We start from the raw sequence: 15,890 nt of genomic DNA on the forward strand, positions 1-15,890 counted from the left end.
ATCTAGATTATTGGTATAAACAGTGTAACAATGTTATTTTATTATATTTTTGTAAGTTTGTTTTAATAAGCAAGGCGCTACATAGGTTGCTCTTTTTTTACAAGTTAGATTTACTTACGTTTAATGATCAAGTGGGATTGTAGAAAGTCAACAAAGAGGTTTTTCAAGGGATCGTGGTTATAACCTGTTGGGGTATTTGGAAGGCCAGGAACGAGAACATGTTTTGAGGTAAAGATATTAAGATTGAAGACATTATTGGAGAAATATAATCGTGTGGATTCTTTGGTTCAAGTATAGATAAAAATTTATAACGATCTTATGGTTAGATTGATGTTCTTTTAATTTGATGTAATTTTGATGTGTTTGGCCTCTCTCTGTTTTGGAGAGGGTGTTTGATGGTTGTTTTTTCGGTAGTGTTTATAAAAGTTATAGTTCGAAAAAAAAGGTTGCTCTATAGCACACTCTTTCACCCTTGCGGGTTCGATCCCGACCCCTTCTCATGTTGTTTGTTTTTTTTCCCTTAATTATTTAGTGTTTTAGTTTATTTAATATTTTAATATTTACTTTTAGATTTGTACATTATTTATATTTCTTTTATAACCTTTATAACATGATATATTACAAAGGTCCGGTTATATCACTACGTCGTACTTAATTAAATCTACATTCCTTTATAAATTACAATCAAATCGAGTTTTTGTGAAAATGTACGAGTCATCAAAACAAGATCGTACAAGTCTTCTAAGCAGCTTCAAAGTCTTGTTTCTTTTTTTTCTCTTACAACCTTTAAAATATGATGTTTTGTACAATTCCAAATTTATCATTATATTTATTTTTATCAACATTTTGAAATGCGAATTTTCACGGAATCAATGCCAATGTACAAATCATCAGAATCGAGTTTTACAAAAAAATGAGCACCCGTGAAAACTTTTATGTTTCCAGTTGCACTTTCAACAGAGATTATTTTTCGAAGGCCAAAAATTATATATGTTTTTAATAAAAATGTATTTTATGTATTATAATTGGATTTTGATTCCTCCTAAAATCGTGTGACCCAAATTTTTTTTTTCATAATCCATTGGATATAATTTAGGTTATTGGCCTCAAACCAAAACTACAAAATCAATAATAAAAAAAATAATAATCAGCTAAAAAAAAGAAAATAAAACGTCGAACAAAATAAGGCATGTGGCAACGTTTTATCATTCACGTTCCCCCTTCAAGTTCCAATCCTCCTTCAGTTCTCTACCACTAGGCACCGATCACTAACATTTCCAGCAGTTCATCACCGCCGGCGCAAATGAACAGACTATTGGCCACCACAACAGCCACTCAGTGACTCACCAATGTATGATTTAAAGCTTTTACTATTTAATTATATTATTGTATGGCTGTTTCGTTGTTCGATCGAACAATCGGATATTTGGATAATATAAACTGTAAAGAGGTGATCAAACAATTTGCCATCAAGAATGCTATGAGAGCTTCACGAATCATCGGTCATAGCATTCTCATAATCTCATCCCACCCTTATCTCTAAACCAAAAATTACATTAAAACGCACTACACTTTATCTCTCCATTTCAATTAAATAATATGTTTTTATACCTTTATCATTATTTTTTCTCTTTTGCTCACTCACAACCACTTTAAAAAAATATTAAAAAATTATAGGGGTGAATAATAATTTTTCAAATATACAGAAAAATCATTGGGTTTACTAAAATAAAAAAAATCTTCACCCACAACACCCTAAATCACTCTCTAAATTATAAAAACACCCATCACATAAAATAGAGGGTTGGATGAGAATGCTCTTAGTTTTTTTTTGAACAACCAACAAACATAGAAAGTCTATGTACTTTATACGGGGTGACCCAATGGCTAAAGGCCACCGCTAGCTGACCCAACCCAGCCGCACGGAGCCCTTAAGCGCCTCCAATTTATCTCCTGTTCAGGGGAAAACCCACCCGCCCGAATACCCACCCGGATGCCCTCAGGATCGAACTGGAGATCAAAAAGATCTCAGTCTTCCTTCATTGAGCACATGTACCTCAAAGTGTTGTAAGTGAGAATTGAACTTAGGCCTCCATTGAGAAACCCAAACTCCCTACCGTTAAACCGCATTGGAAATGACGGGAATGATCTTTGTAGTTAGCTATCATTGTATTTGTATCGCTTAAAAAATTAGCTTATACATTTGATTACTCGTCTGGGTCTTCAACTCATCTAAAATATCAAAATTCTCGAAGACGGTGGAAGGAAGCCCCTTTGGCCAAACCTTTTGTTTTCGTAAACGTAAACATTGGTCTAGAGACGGTGTTTCCCGAAGGCAAGGAAAAGTAGGAAGCCAGTCAACAGAAGATTCCATTTCCATGAGCCAGTTCAAAGTCAAGTTTGGCCACCTGTGACTCATGTGTTTCAGACCCCTTAACAATAATCAAACCTCCAAAACCCTCTGTTTGAATAAACAATTCTTCCTCGTGGCCTTAACATGACTTCTTCCTCCTCCCTTCCAGAACACCTACTACACCTTAATTATTATTATTATTATCATTCACATACATTTCAATTCCAATCTCATAGCCGTCTTCTCTCTAATATCCCATCTTTGACTTTACAAAACCACTCTCAATCCCATCATATCATACATTCATTCATCAATTCATTCATTTCATTTAACTCCTATCTAAATCTTACATTTTGATCTCTAAAACCCTTGTTTTAGTAATCTTCGATTTGTGTATATAGTTGTTCTACCGTAACAAGAATGGATTCAGATGAGTCCAGGAGCGTTGATCTCCACCCGCACAAGCCGAAAGACGACTCGAGCATTTCGTCGAACACTTGGCGTGCAGGCTCAATCAAGGAAGTTGAGGTTATTGAACTTGGATCAAAGGCTCGGTACGGATCGAGAAAAGGAGGGTCCACCAGTAGTATGTCTATGTCTATGTCCATGTCCATGTCCAGAAGAGATATCAGAGATGAGGATGCAAGGTTGGTTTATATTAACCACCCGCTGAAGTCGAACGAGTCGTTTGAGTTTTCGGGTAATTCGGTTATTACGAATAAGTATTCGGTTTTAACTTTCTTGCCTCGGAACCTATTCGAGCAGTTTCATAGGGTTGCTTATGTGTATTTTTTGATAATAGCTATTTTGAATCAGCTCCCACAGCTTGCAGTCTTTGGGAGATTCGCTTCGATATTACCTTTGTCTTTGGTGCTGTTGGTTACTGCGGTTAAAGACGGGTATGAAGACTGGAGGCGACACCGGTCGGATAGAATTGAAAACAATCGGTTGTCGTCTGTTTTGGTGAACAGCACATTTGAGTTAAAGAAATGGAAGGATATACAAGTAGGTGAGATCATTAAATTATCTGCAGATGAAACAATTCCTTGTGATATTGTTCTTCTTTCGACTAGTGATCCGACTGGTGTTGCTTACATTCAAACTATTAATTTGGATGGTGAGTCGAATCTTAAAACTCGGTATGCGAAACAGGAGACGTTGGGAATGCAAGAGATTGAATCAATTAGTGGGACTATTAAGTGTGAAAAGCCCAACCGAAACATATATGGGTTTTTGGGGACAATGGATGTTAATCAGAAGCAGGTGTCGCTCGGGCCGTCAAATATTGTTCTTCGTGGGTGTGTGCTCAAGAACACGAGCTGGGCGATTGGAGTTGTAGTGTATACCGGTATGGAAACCAAAGTTATGCTTAATAACTCTGGTGCACAGTCGAAAAGGAGTCATCTTGAGGCCCGGATGAATAAAGAGATAATCTTTTTATCTCTTTTTCTAGTGGGATTATGTTCAATTGTGTCACTTCTTGCGGGTATTTGGTTAAGGCGACATAGAGACGAGCTTGATATCATGCCGTTTTATAGAAGGAAAGATTACTCGGGTGAAGATGTTGATAATTACAAGTATTACGGGTGGGGATTTGAGATTTTGTTCACGTTTCTCATGTCGGTTATTGTGTTCCAGATCATGATACCGATTGCTTTGTATATATCAATGGAGCTCGTGCGACTTGGTCAAGCTTACTTCATGATCAGGGATGATAATATGTATCATGAGTCAACCGAGTCAAGGTTGCAGTGTCGGGCCTTGAATGTGAATGAGGATTTAGGGCAGATAAAGTATGTTTTCTCTGATAAAACGGGTACTTTAACTGAAAACAAGATGGAGTTTCAGTATGCAAGCATTTCTGGTGTTAATTACAATGGGGAGAAAACAGAGTTTTATGGAGAACAAGGTGGATATTATGCTAAAGGTGTGTTCTTTAACTTCTTCACTTTTAAAACAGTTTGTTAATAGTTAGTTGTTTGTAGTGAAAACTGATTAATCTTGATGATATATGTGTTCTTTTTGCAGTGGGCGGGTTGATTTTGAGGCCGAAAATGAAGGTACAAGTGGACATGGAGCTGGTTCGGTTATTAAGAACTGGAGATGACCCAACAATTAGCAAAAAGATATATGATTTCTTTCTTGCATTGGCTTCTTGCAACACAATTGTACCAATTTTGGTGGATACATCAAATTCTGGTGAAAAATTGATAGATTATCAAGGCGAATCTCCAGATGAACAGGCACTTGTTTATGCCGCTGCTGCTTATGGTTTTATGCTTATTGAAAGAACATCTGGCCACATTGTTATTGATATTCTTGGAGATAGACAAAGGTATCTTTTACAGCTGAATCTTTTACAACTGATTGTGTGACTTTGATTATTCAATATCACAAAATAAGTATAAAAACTCACTTCCAAAACTAATAAGGATATAGTTGTGGAAGAAAGTTTGACGCTGTATAATCCTATTATGGTTTGCAAAAAGATTTAGTAACCTATTTTATCAAAAGTTCAAAACAACACCAATAAAATGTTGAATAATAGTATCCTTAAATAAATCTTGTCATCATTATATCTACTTTTAATCTAATTGACATACTTGGACCATGACAACACAGGTTTAATGTTCTTGGAATGCACGAATTCGACAGTGACCGAAAACGGATGTCTGTTATCTTAGGATGTCCGGACAGCATGGTAAAAGTGTTTGTTAAAGGAGCCGACACAACCATGTTTAATGTTATTGACAAATCAAGAAACACAGAAGTGGTAACTGCAACCGAGGGCCATCTACATGCATTCTCTTCTGTTGGTTTAAGGACACTTGTAATTGGAATGAGGGATTTAACTCCTCATGAATTTGAGCAATGGCGGGCTTCTTATGAAGCTGCAACCAATGCCTTAATGGGCCGGGCCCGTTTACTTAGAAAAGTTGCCATAAACTTAGAGACCGATCTTCGCATATTGGGAGCTTCTGGGATTGAAGATAAACTGCAACAAGGTGTACCAGAAGCAATTGAATCTTTAAGAATGGCGAATATTAAAGTTTGGGTTTTGACTGGTGATAAGCAAGAAACTGCAATTTCAATTGGGTATTCTTCAAAGCTGTTGACCAGCAACATGACTCAGATTATAATAAACAACAATTCTACAGAATCGTGTAGAAGGAGTTTGGAAGATGCATTGATTTTGTCTCGAAAAGCTTTGACTTCTGGAGAAAATGCAAGGTTGCTTGCCTTGATCATTGATGGGACGAGTCTTGTATATATTCTTGATTCTGAACTTGAAAAGCAGGTGAGTAATTTTGAAACCTCAAGTTTACTCTGGTTTGAGTTTGACTACGGGTCGGGCGGCAAGACTAACAGGTGAAACTGTTACGAGTCAGAAAGGTTAAGTCTGACCCGGCACACTGTTTCTCCAGAAAAGTATTTTTGTTGGTAACCGCTTAGTGCGTAAAATATGATACAAAAGCTATATTGTTTCAATAAAATTGTATTTTTTTTTCACATGGGTAATTTTACCCGAAACCCTATCTCCAAATTTTTTTTTATAATCATTTAGTGTATCAAATATGATAAATATATTATTTTCATAAGTTATTTTTTTTAATAAAAGGGCAAAGGGTATACACTTCTCGTCAAAGCTATAAAAGTTGTATCATTTCAATAAGATATCAAGATTTCAACTTTTTTAATAAAATGAGGTAGGGAGATTTTATGCTTTAAAAGTGCATTTGAGTGACTTTCAACGTGTTTCACGTTTAACTAATCTTCTTAAAGTTATTCATTTGACCTGTCTAAGATAACACATAACTGGATTAAACCATTCATAAGTAAATGGCTCAAAATTATGTATCCTTTTTGTATATTCTTAATTTCCTAAGTATTTTATTTTCAGTTATTCGAGTTAGCCAGTAAATGTGCTGTGGTACTATGTTGTCGAGTGGCGCCTCTGCAAAAAGCTGGAATCGTCATGCTGATAAAGAACAGAACAAATGACTTAACTCTTGCAATAGGCGATGGTAGGTTTATAACTAGGTCTAAATACACTTTATAAGAATGTGGTAAATTTAGACTATTTTTTTCATAAAGTAGCAATTGTTATTGAAAAAGATTTGTGTTTCAGGTGCTAATGATGTTTCAATGATCCAAAAGGCTGATGTTGGAATTGGCATCAGTGGCCAAGAGGGTCGCCAAGCTGTCATGGCTTCTGATTTTGCTATGGCCCAGTTTCGGTTTCTGGTTCCTCTTTTGTTGGTTCATGGACATTGGAATTACCAAAGAATGGGCTACATGATACTCTACAATTTTTATAGGAATGCAGTCTTCGTCCTTGTTTTATTCTGGTAAAAATGACAAATTTATCTTTTGATTCTCATTCTTTTGATTTTTTACTATGAATATCAACTGTAGATAAATTGTGGTCTTTTAAGTACAGGTTGGGTCAAAGTGGGCTGCTCATTTCTTAAATTTTTTTTACTAAATGAAAAATCAGTTATTGTAGTTAGAAAACATTATTATTACAATTATAACGTAAGTCTTAACTTTTAGGAGTTTGCATGTATTAACAATAGACTGTAGCAACTTTCATAAATTTATCCATTCCCCTTTTGGTTAAAAATATTTTTGAATTACCCATTTTGACCCGTTTAAAATCAAACACAACCTATATAGACCCATTCTTAAGTAAATAGATGGTAACTGTCTTCTTTAAGTGGGCTTTGTAATGGGCTGAAACAGGTTCTGCTCAAAACGTGTCAGGTCTTGTTGATCCATAACAACTTTTTCCAAATTCAGCTATATAAAAAGTCATCCTTTTATAATCTTTATAGTTTAACCATTTAAAATCAAACACAACTAATATCGACCCCTCTGCTAAGTAAATTGGCCGAAATAGCCTTCTTTAAGTGGGATCAGCTGAATAATGGGTTGTAACAGGTTCTACTGAAAATGGGTCAGGTCATGTTGACCCATATAAATAAAGTCATTGTTTTTAATCTTTACATGTTTCTGATATTCTATCCAGGTATGCACTGTATACCGCCTTCACTCTATCAACAGCTATTAACGAATGGAACAGTGTATTATACTCTGTAATCTACACATCAGTACCCACAATTGTTGTTGGAATTCTCGATATAGATCTTTCTAGAACAACTTTGTTAAAGTATCCTCAGCTATATGGGTCTGGACAGAAAGAAGAAAGCTACAATGGGAAGTTATTTTGGCTCACAATAGCAGACACTCTGTGGCAAAGTATTGTGGCTTTTTTTGTTCCCTTAATAGCGTACTGGAAAACCGACATTGATGGTTCAAGCATTGGTGATCTCTGGACACTCGCGGTTGTGTTTCTGGTTAACCTTCACTTAGCCATGGATGTAAACACGTGGACGTGGATCATTCATGCATCAATTTGGGGTTCAATTGTTGCAACCATTATTTGTGTTATCATCATTGATGTTATCCCCATCTTGCCTGGATACTGGTATGTGTAGTCTCTTAATCCTTAAATATTGTATGATTGTTGCGTATGTGGTTTTGTTTATAGCAAATCAGTAAAAAAAAATAAGATTGTTTTTGAAAAATTAAAAATACCTTTGGTTAGTTATCAGATCATGCCAAGTAAAAAATAAGGAACCTAATAGTAACGAAGTGTCTTTAGTGTTTGACTAATTGTGTAAATATAACTATAATTGTTAAAAAACTTTATGAAGTAGAAGTGATTAAAAGATTAAAAGAAAAGGTAAGAAAAGAAAACAAAATAAAATAAAAGAATTGTAATAATTACACATTTTGTTCTTTAGTTGTAAGTGCAAATGGTCATTTTTAAAAAACTAACCGTTTTTTTAAATGCATATCCAAACACCTCTAACTCAATAACCTAAAAATAACTGTTTTGTTGTGTTTGCAGGGCAATCTTTCATCTCGCAGGCGACGGATTATTCTGGGTTTGTTTAATCGTGATCATTATAGCTTCTTTGATCCCACGCTTTGTTTCGAAAACATTGGTTCAACACTATAGACCAAGTGACATTCAAATCGCGGTGGAGGCCGAAAAATTTGAGAATTTAATCGAGTCAAGAAATGCAGAAATAGAAATGATCCAATCTCAGAGGTGAAATGTTTTTGTTTTAGTTGTATTGTTATTCTTTGTTGTGTGTTCATTTTATTATTATTCTATTCTTTAGGTTGCTAGAGACATGGTCTCTTGCTATGCCTGTTTTGTGTAGTTTTCTTCTGTCCTAAGGATAGAATATATAAGTTTTTGAGGTTTTGTATTTAGTTTTGATCATTTTTTATGCATGTCACTTGGACTTGCATGTACAGTAAAACATAATTGTTTAGGACATAAAGTTCGATCTTTTTTATATCTAGTGTTTATTGTGCCTTTTCGCTTTTGGTTTTGGTCTTGTCCTGGCAGTATTACTGTATTAGTAGACTACAACCTTATTAAAGATTGTTTTTTATTACCGTATTTTGTTTGTCAAAGATTTTTTTTTATTTTAGATATTTATTTAATTTAATATAAAATAGGTCTTCGTTCGTTAAAGAAATAAATATGACTTGTTCGCTTTGTTATGGACCATGTAATAATGATCACTATAAATGTAAACAAACCGTGTTGAGTGGCGATTAATGTGTTCCATGGTTAAGTTTGACGCTTTGACATGATTGTGTTTTAAACTCCATATTCTTTAAACACTTATGCGTTGCAGTGTCTTTCAAAAGAAAAGAATAACACAATTTGCATTTTGGGGAGTATTTAGCATAATTAGTTCGGGAAGGAATAAGGAATAAGAAATGGTGAGTGGATGGGATGACGGAAAATATTAATTGTAGTTTGAATTAACTATTGACCACTTGGCTCCAATACAAATTTTTTACATAACACAAAGAGGCATGTAACATGCTTCATAGAGAAAACTAGTATTTTATCTAACGCGTTGTACCATGACCACGGTAAAACCCAAACGGTGGTAAAACGCAAGGTTGTCATTCCAAACGTTGATATAACGTAAAGAAAAAAAAAACGTATTTTTACATATAAATTTGTTCATATAAAGTAAGTTCTTTTTAGATGTATGTAAAAAATTATATATTCACCCTGGACTCTTAGATTTCAAGGATTCTCGAATACAACTCTCCATGCAATTATGCAAATGAAAATATTACAAACACTTGATAACGACTTTATCATATTTGATTAAAGTTCATGAGATGTAAACGTAACTAAAAGTTGAAGGGTCAATATGCAATAATGCATGCCGAAGGGGATAGAAATATAAAAGTACGAACACACATGTATATGATATGAGAGACAAAAGATATTTTACAACGTGAGAACTTATCTATTGGTTTCTTTCGATTGCGGTTTACTTTTTATATAGTCATTATCTTAATCATATCTTATCAAAAAATCATGTTTAAGGTTACAGTAAATAAAGACTCCAATCTGTTTTAACTTTTTATGTTACATGATGTCGGGTTTTCATGGATGATTCGATTTAGTTCGGTTTGAAGCCCAAATCCAACAATTTAAAACACGAAATGTATATAAAAAAAGAGGGAAGATTAGCATAAAAATTTCTTTGTTATAAAAGTTGACATGTCACGAACACATATCGCCATTTTGACCAACGAGACTGTTGTGGCATCATCCCGTCATTTTTTATCTATATTTTTTATTGATCGTTCAAAAAAGAAAGTATCAATCTTTTATAGTTTACTCTAGTTGTCATTGGATAATGTGGACCATTATTACTACAAATCTGCATAATTGTTTTGAATACTGTAGATATCAATTAGACGATGTGCGATTATATATCTATAACATAAACTTTTTGTATTCAATTCTTCAAAGAATTCATCTTGAAAATAAACTTTCTTAATTACCAAAGGAACCAACCGTAGCCATTAGGCCCATTACCACCATCACCAGGTGTACCAACATGACACCTAACACCATCAACAAAATAACCAAACTAGTATTTAAAAAAAAAAAAATTAATGAAAACAAGCAATGAAGCAACCCTCTTCCTTTGTGTGCTTTATTTTATCATTTATGATAGAAAGCAGCCTTATGAGTCTTTTAACATACACATTTTTCATTCATGGGTTGGCTTTTTATTGAGGTTATCTAATTCTTTATGCCATAAAAGTAATTGTTTGTTATCTTCGAACATTTTCATTCTTGGCTTAGCTTATTCTTGATATCATGACTAGTGACGGATTTAAAAGAAAAGCTGAGGAGTAGCACGGGTTACTCTTCAACCTATGCTAGATTCTCCATGATATTATCCAATTCTTTATTTCATAAAAGCACTTGTTTGTTAGCTACGAAGTTCTATGCATGATTATATCATCAAATATAGTGTTATCAATATTGTTTGTGACTTGTAACTTATTTATAAAGTTGGGTTAAATGTTTTTTTTTTCATCCTTGAGTTTATATGATATTTGTCAGCTCAGTCCCTATATCAATTTTCTTTGTCATTTTAATTATGAGTTTGCTAAATCTTGTCACTTTAGTGACGTTAAAATTTTTTGTTCAATCAGCTTCATGTGGCGTGCATGTGGGGTTATTTTGTCAATTCACTTTGGGATAATCTTTTTTATTGTGTGTTCATCTAGTTATTCGACGATCAGTTTAAGACCCTAAAAATTTTATTCGGTGACATCTTCAAGAGCCTGATTACAAGCACACTAGTTTTGTAATTAAATGAAATTATTTACGTTATCTTATCTCTAATCGGGTATGCCATGTAAGTAATAGATATTTTTCAAGTAAATTACGGAGATGATCACGCTAATAAGCTCAAAGTTCTTTATTTTTCTTCTTATATTATCATAACTATTTGCTCAACGTAACACATTTGGTAATCTAATTAGAACACTTGTTTTTGTGTTAATTTTTTAAAATGGCCATTTTACCATATATTTAGCACATGGACCATCAATGAAGTTTACTGTGTTTTCAGTTAAATACTGAATCAAATACGCATGTTCATTTGAAACCAATGCTAAGCACATATTCATAGTGCTGCAATGAAGAAGGTAAAACTGAAAAGAAAAAAAAAACAGTTAATTTCTTTTTTCCCATCGTTTTCTTTTCCAATTTATCTCCTCTTCTGAGTTACTTTTTTGTGTACATGTGCATTTAGTGTTTATGCTTTAAACAAAATGACATCAATACCATATGGTTTTTAAAATAAATCTTAAATTTATAATTCAAAAAGATTCTAGTGAATTTATATAATAATAAATAGTACAACGGTTAAATCTTCTAAGTTCTCAACAATTTACTGGTTTTACAGAGTCAAAAAATTAAACACATAAATGGGCGTTTTATAGCTTTAGCCACATCTTTATGTCCTTGAACGTAAGCAGGGGTGTCAGCATAGGATACTAGAGCTTCTTCTCCAAATTGGGGCTTCATAGGTTGTTCTTGGCTCATCTTTCGTGTTTTTGCTTAATCTATCCTTACTTCACACATACTTAATTTATATTGCCTCTAGTCAACCGGTTCCTACCCGGACCCGGTTTTGACTTTTGTTGACCATACCCGAAACCAGTTCCGGTTCCTGAGGATACCCGGTTGGTGCACCCCTATTACTTCATAATGTAAATTTTAATGCATTTACTATGGATAGGTTAACTAATGTCATGTAAATTTCAGGTAGACCCAAGTACCCAACCCAATAAATATTGTAATATTTACAACTTTACAAGGTGTTTCTTGAATATGTTTTGAGCCAATACCCAACTAGCCTATTTTTACACATGTATATTGCACTTTTTCACCTGTATTTTGCAGCACATGATCACTTATCCAGAAGCAGAGTACATATATAGAAATGTTTTAAGGTTCAAAATTGCAATTTTTAACATTATCAGTTCCAACTAAAATGAATAATCTCCAGAGTTTCAAGCTTGATTTCGTCATTGCACAGAACGATTATTTCAGAAACTAAAGTACTCCTGGAAATAAATTTAAAAAATCACTACAAAATACTTAGAACAATTATGCGCGCTTTATTTTCCAAGCTGCATTTCTAGGCTATGATTGATCACCTTATATTTTTCAAACCTTGTTAACAGATGAAAAATGTCAAAATTTGAAACACACCAGCAAACGATTAATTATGCAATTTGTTCTTAAACGCGCCCCCTTAAGCACCACAACACCTTCAGAACAAAACAAATGATAAGTATTAGCTATTGGACATCATTTCTCTACAGCCATCATTCAAATTAACACATTGTATTCGAATACGATAACTGACGAAAACATACCGCTTATATCTCTTTTTAGATCCGCAAGGGCAGAGTGCATTTCTGCTTATTTGCCCACTCTTAGCCATGCTAGAGTTAGCAACATCCATTGGTGTTGTCCCCATTAGCTTTTGAACCTACAAAAAAAAAGTAAAGAGAACAAGCCTTAATTAAGATGCATAACACGCAAACTTGTTAACATAAAGCATCTAGTTGACATTTTAGAATCAGAAAATAAGTTCATCAATTTGCATACATAAATGTCTAGTTGATGTTGATCATCTTTAACACAGAATAAACATCCATTATCCATAAACGCTATGTTTCACCGACATAAAACACAAGACAGTCAAACCGAAATGATAGTCAATGGAACTAAACAATACCTCAGCTAAGCTCTTTGGCATTGGCTTTCCTTCTTCCTTCAACTTTTCAATTTTCTTTTGAGCATCTTTAGCCCAAGTGAACTTTGCAAGAGTATTTTCAACATCAGCTAATGTGCACTTGCACAACTTAGCTGTTTCTTGCTTTTGACTAGGTTGTAAATTCTACAGTTTAGCATATTAAAACTCAAATCAGTCAGACAGTCATAATAATTGAAGATGATATTATGAATTCAAGACATAAAAAAACGAAAACATTTTATCATATCAAATAGGGGATAACCTCTCCAGTGTTATCAAAACCTCCAAGAACCCTAATTATAGCCTCTTGCTTCTCAAATGCATCCACAAATGTAGCTTCGCTGCTTCGCCCAACCATGTATTGTTTGAAGGTACCTAATCTCCGTGCATTTTTCAACTCGTCCGCAAACTCTACATATAATCAATTAATCCAACACTTATCTATAATGTCTAAACTGATCTCGTTTCTAGATCAGTTCACCATTACTATTTTCAACTGTGATTACAGTTAGGGCTGTAAACGAACCAAAGTTCAGCGAACAGTTCGTGAACCGTTCGGCGGGAAGTTCGTTTACGTTCGTTTGTTTAATAAATGAACTATCATGAACAAGAATTCCGTTCGATTAGTTAAACAAACGATGAACAGAGCCCTTGTTCGTTCAATTGTTGTGCGTTTGATAACGTGTTCATGAACGTTTGTACATGTTCATGAAAGTTTTTTGTGCATTTATTTATTATCTAAACAATTTAAATTCTTTAATTTATTACCTCTAACATAAAATAGGAAACCATATTATCACATTGCTTTTGCATTGTTTTCATTTCCTTTCTCGGTATTCACATTGATGAATACATCGATCTTAATCTCTAGGCTCCGCCGATTTTATTTGTGTTCGTGAACACATTTATTTCCTTAACAAACGAACACGAACATAAAATCTCGTTCGATAAGTGTTCGTGAACATATTATTTCCATAACAAAATGAACATGAACAAGGCCTTGTTCGTGTTTGTTCGGTTCGTTTACATCCCTAATTACAGTTCTTAAGTACTTAAAAAAACCGTCAATTTTGTGAAAATGCTGCAAAAAGGACTCTAAATTTGGGAGACTTGGAACAATGGATGAGATCGGTATCGGTACCAAAAATACAAACACCAAACACCGTACCAAAGCTATCTGTATCCATAGGGTACCTGGTGTTGGTTCCAAAAATACCAATACCGTTACAGAAAGCTTTGATAGGGAACCAAATCGCTATGGTACCAGGTACTCATTCTAAAATGTTTCTCTCCACAGTTAATACCAAATTTCTGAAATAAGTGTTTTATCGAATCTTCCTGTACGGTATGGTTACTCGGTACGAAATGCTTATCCCTAATCGGAACTAACTAGCTAACAGATGGCAATACAATACTTACTGAGGAGAGTGAATGATTGTGATTTGACCTCTTGTTCTGTATCTGACGACTTTTTACCGGTGAAGGCGCCTTTGATCTTATTCATCCATGACTGATTCAGGTGGACGGTTGTCGAGATCAACCTGCTGTTACTATTACTCAGCAGTTGTTGAGTGGTGTATTTCGATGTACAAGAATTATTAGATAAAGCGGACAAGAAGATGGTTCGCCTGATTGCTGCCATTTATATACGACTTTCACTGCTCATCCATTCATGTATGTATGTATATTAATTAATTAGGGTTTATGTTTTAAGCTTCTGGAAGTAGAACAAAGTGGCCGTCAGTCAGTCACTGCCGGGTCGGGTTCATTTCCGGTGTTGGGTTACCCGGTCTTGTTTCTCAGTTTTTATAGGGTTGATATTGTAAAGAAGTAACAAACAATTTTTTTTTCAATATAAAATTAGACAAAACAAATAAATAATAATACATTGGGTGTTATCTATACGATATTAGAATAACTTCTCTGAAAAAATTGACATTTATAAACGTTAGAGAACCAACGAGAAATCAATACGAACAACAAGGATCCTATCATGAACTATGTTTTCAAAAGTAAAATTTATCAAAATCTAACATTCTGTAATTACTAAATAAATAAAAAGTTAATTATTATTATAATATGAACATTCAAATGTAGTCTATAATTTGAAGAGAGAAAGAAATTGTTAAAATAATAATGGAATATAATGGAATTCTTTTAAAACCAGGCGTTTGGGGTTTGGATTTTTTTGTTCAGTCACAAGAGAGGTTGACAATGTAAGAAAGTTAGCAATGGGTCTAAGCAACAAGGGTTGTGCACCTTATTTAATTTTTAAGCATTGCAAATCATAGCGTGAATTAAGCTAACGGGATTGTTTGATCCGAATACAAATATTTGTTCATCGCACATTAATATGCAACCTATCGTCAATTTCAATTTTAAAATTACACGGTGACGTATTCGTAATTAGCCTAAATCTAATATGTTGATGCAATTACAATCAACACTTCCAATTTTGTTCCGTTTAAAATTCCTATCGGGAGTCGATTTCAGTTTTGATGTGTAAAATGTTCGTTACCTACAAATAAAACATACAGTTACGTCATAATTGGAAGTAGTGTTTTATAGATTATTGTTTTTTCTCCTATACACGTTTCATTTTTAGTGTATACAATGACCGATAACACAAATAAATTTGATTAAAAAAACATAATATCAATATTATATTACTAGTATTTCCCGATCGATATTAAAATTTATATGCCTTATTGTATTGAATTAGAGCAAATAAAAGGGTGTCTTTATAGGAATAAAAATTCTAAATCCGTCACTAGCCACTAAACCTAAAGTTGAGCTTGTAGGAAAAAGTGCCTGGTTGTCGAAACCCTAGCTTAAAAGCGTCAAAAATGGCTGCATTA

At 33.9% G+C, this 15,890-nt stretch overlaps 2 protein-coding genes across 3 annotated transcripts; one reads left to right on the forward strand and one right to left on the reverse strand.

The window, feature by feature from the left end:
- The first annotated feature begins 2,552 nt into the window (after positions 1–2,552).
- Positions 2,553–8,724, forward strand: LOC143543852 (phospholipid-transporting ATPase 1-like). Its single transcript, XM_077036083.1, has 7 exons — positions 2,553–4,280; positions 4,382–4,688; positions 4,976–5,651; positions 6,255–6,378; positions 6,483–6,702; positions 7,383–7,841; positions 8,268–8,724. Exons 1-7 carry the CDS (start codon positions 2,774–2,776, stop codon positions 8,473–8,475), a joined length of 3,501 nt encoding a protein of 1,166 aa, XP_076892198.1. The 5' UTR covers positions 2,553–2,773; the 3' UTR covers positions 8,476–8,724.
- A 3,491-nt stretch (positions 8,725–12,215) lies between these two features.
- On the reverse strand, positions 12,216–14,696 carry LOC143543840 (uncharacterized). 2 transcript variants are annotated; one of them, XR_013137150.1, is made up of 6 exons: positions 14,452–14,696; positions 13,295–13,443; positions 13,015–13,176; positions 12,650–12,765; positions 12,428–12,541; positions 12,316–12,334 (listed from the first exon to the last, which is right to left on the reverse strand). XR_013137150.1 is itself a non-coding variant. In XM_077036069.1 (5 exons), the coding sequence occupies exons 1-5, from the start codon at positions 14,672–14,674 to the stop codon at positions 12,526–12,528; spliced, it is 666 nt and encodes a 221-aa protein (XP_076892184.1). In that variant the 5' UTR covers positions 14,675–14,696; the 3' UTR covers positions 12,216–12,525. The 2 variants fall into 2 exon arrangements, 1 of the variants encoding a protein (XP_076892184.1); XM_077036069.1 differs by having other exon boundaries at positions 12,216–12,541.
- Between the last annotated feature and the right edge of the window lie 1,194 nt (positions 14,697–15,890).

Source organism: Bidens hawaiensis, unplaced genomic scaffold (assembly GCF_021521415.1).
Source record: "Bidens hawaiensis isolate Kalapana, Puna unplaced genomic scaffold, B.hawaiensis_p1.1 tig00013327_1, whole genome shotgun sequence".
In the NCBI taxonomy this organism is placed as follows: Eukaryota; Viridiplantae; Streptophyta; class Magnoliopsida; order Asterales; family Asteraceae; genus Bidens; species Bidens hawaiensis.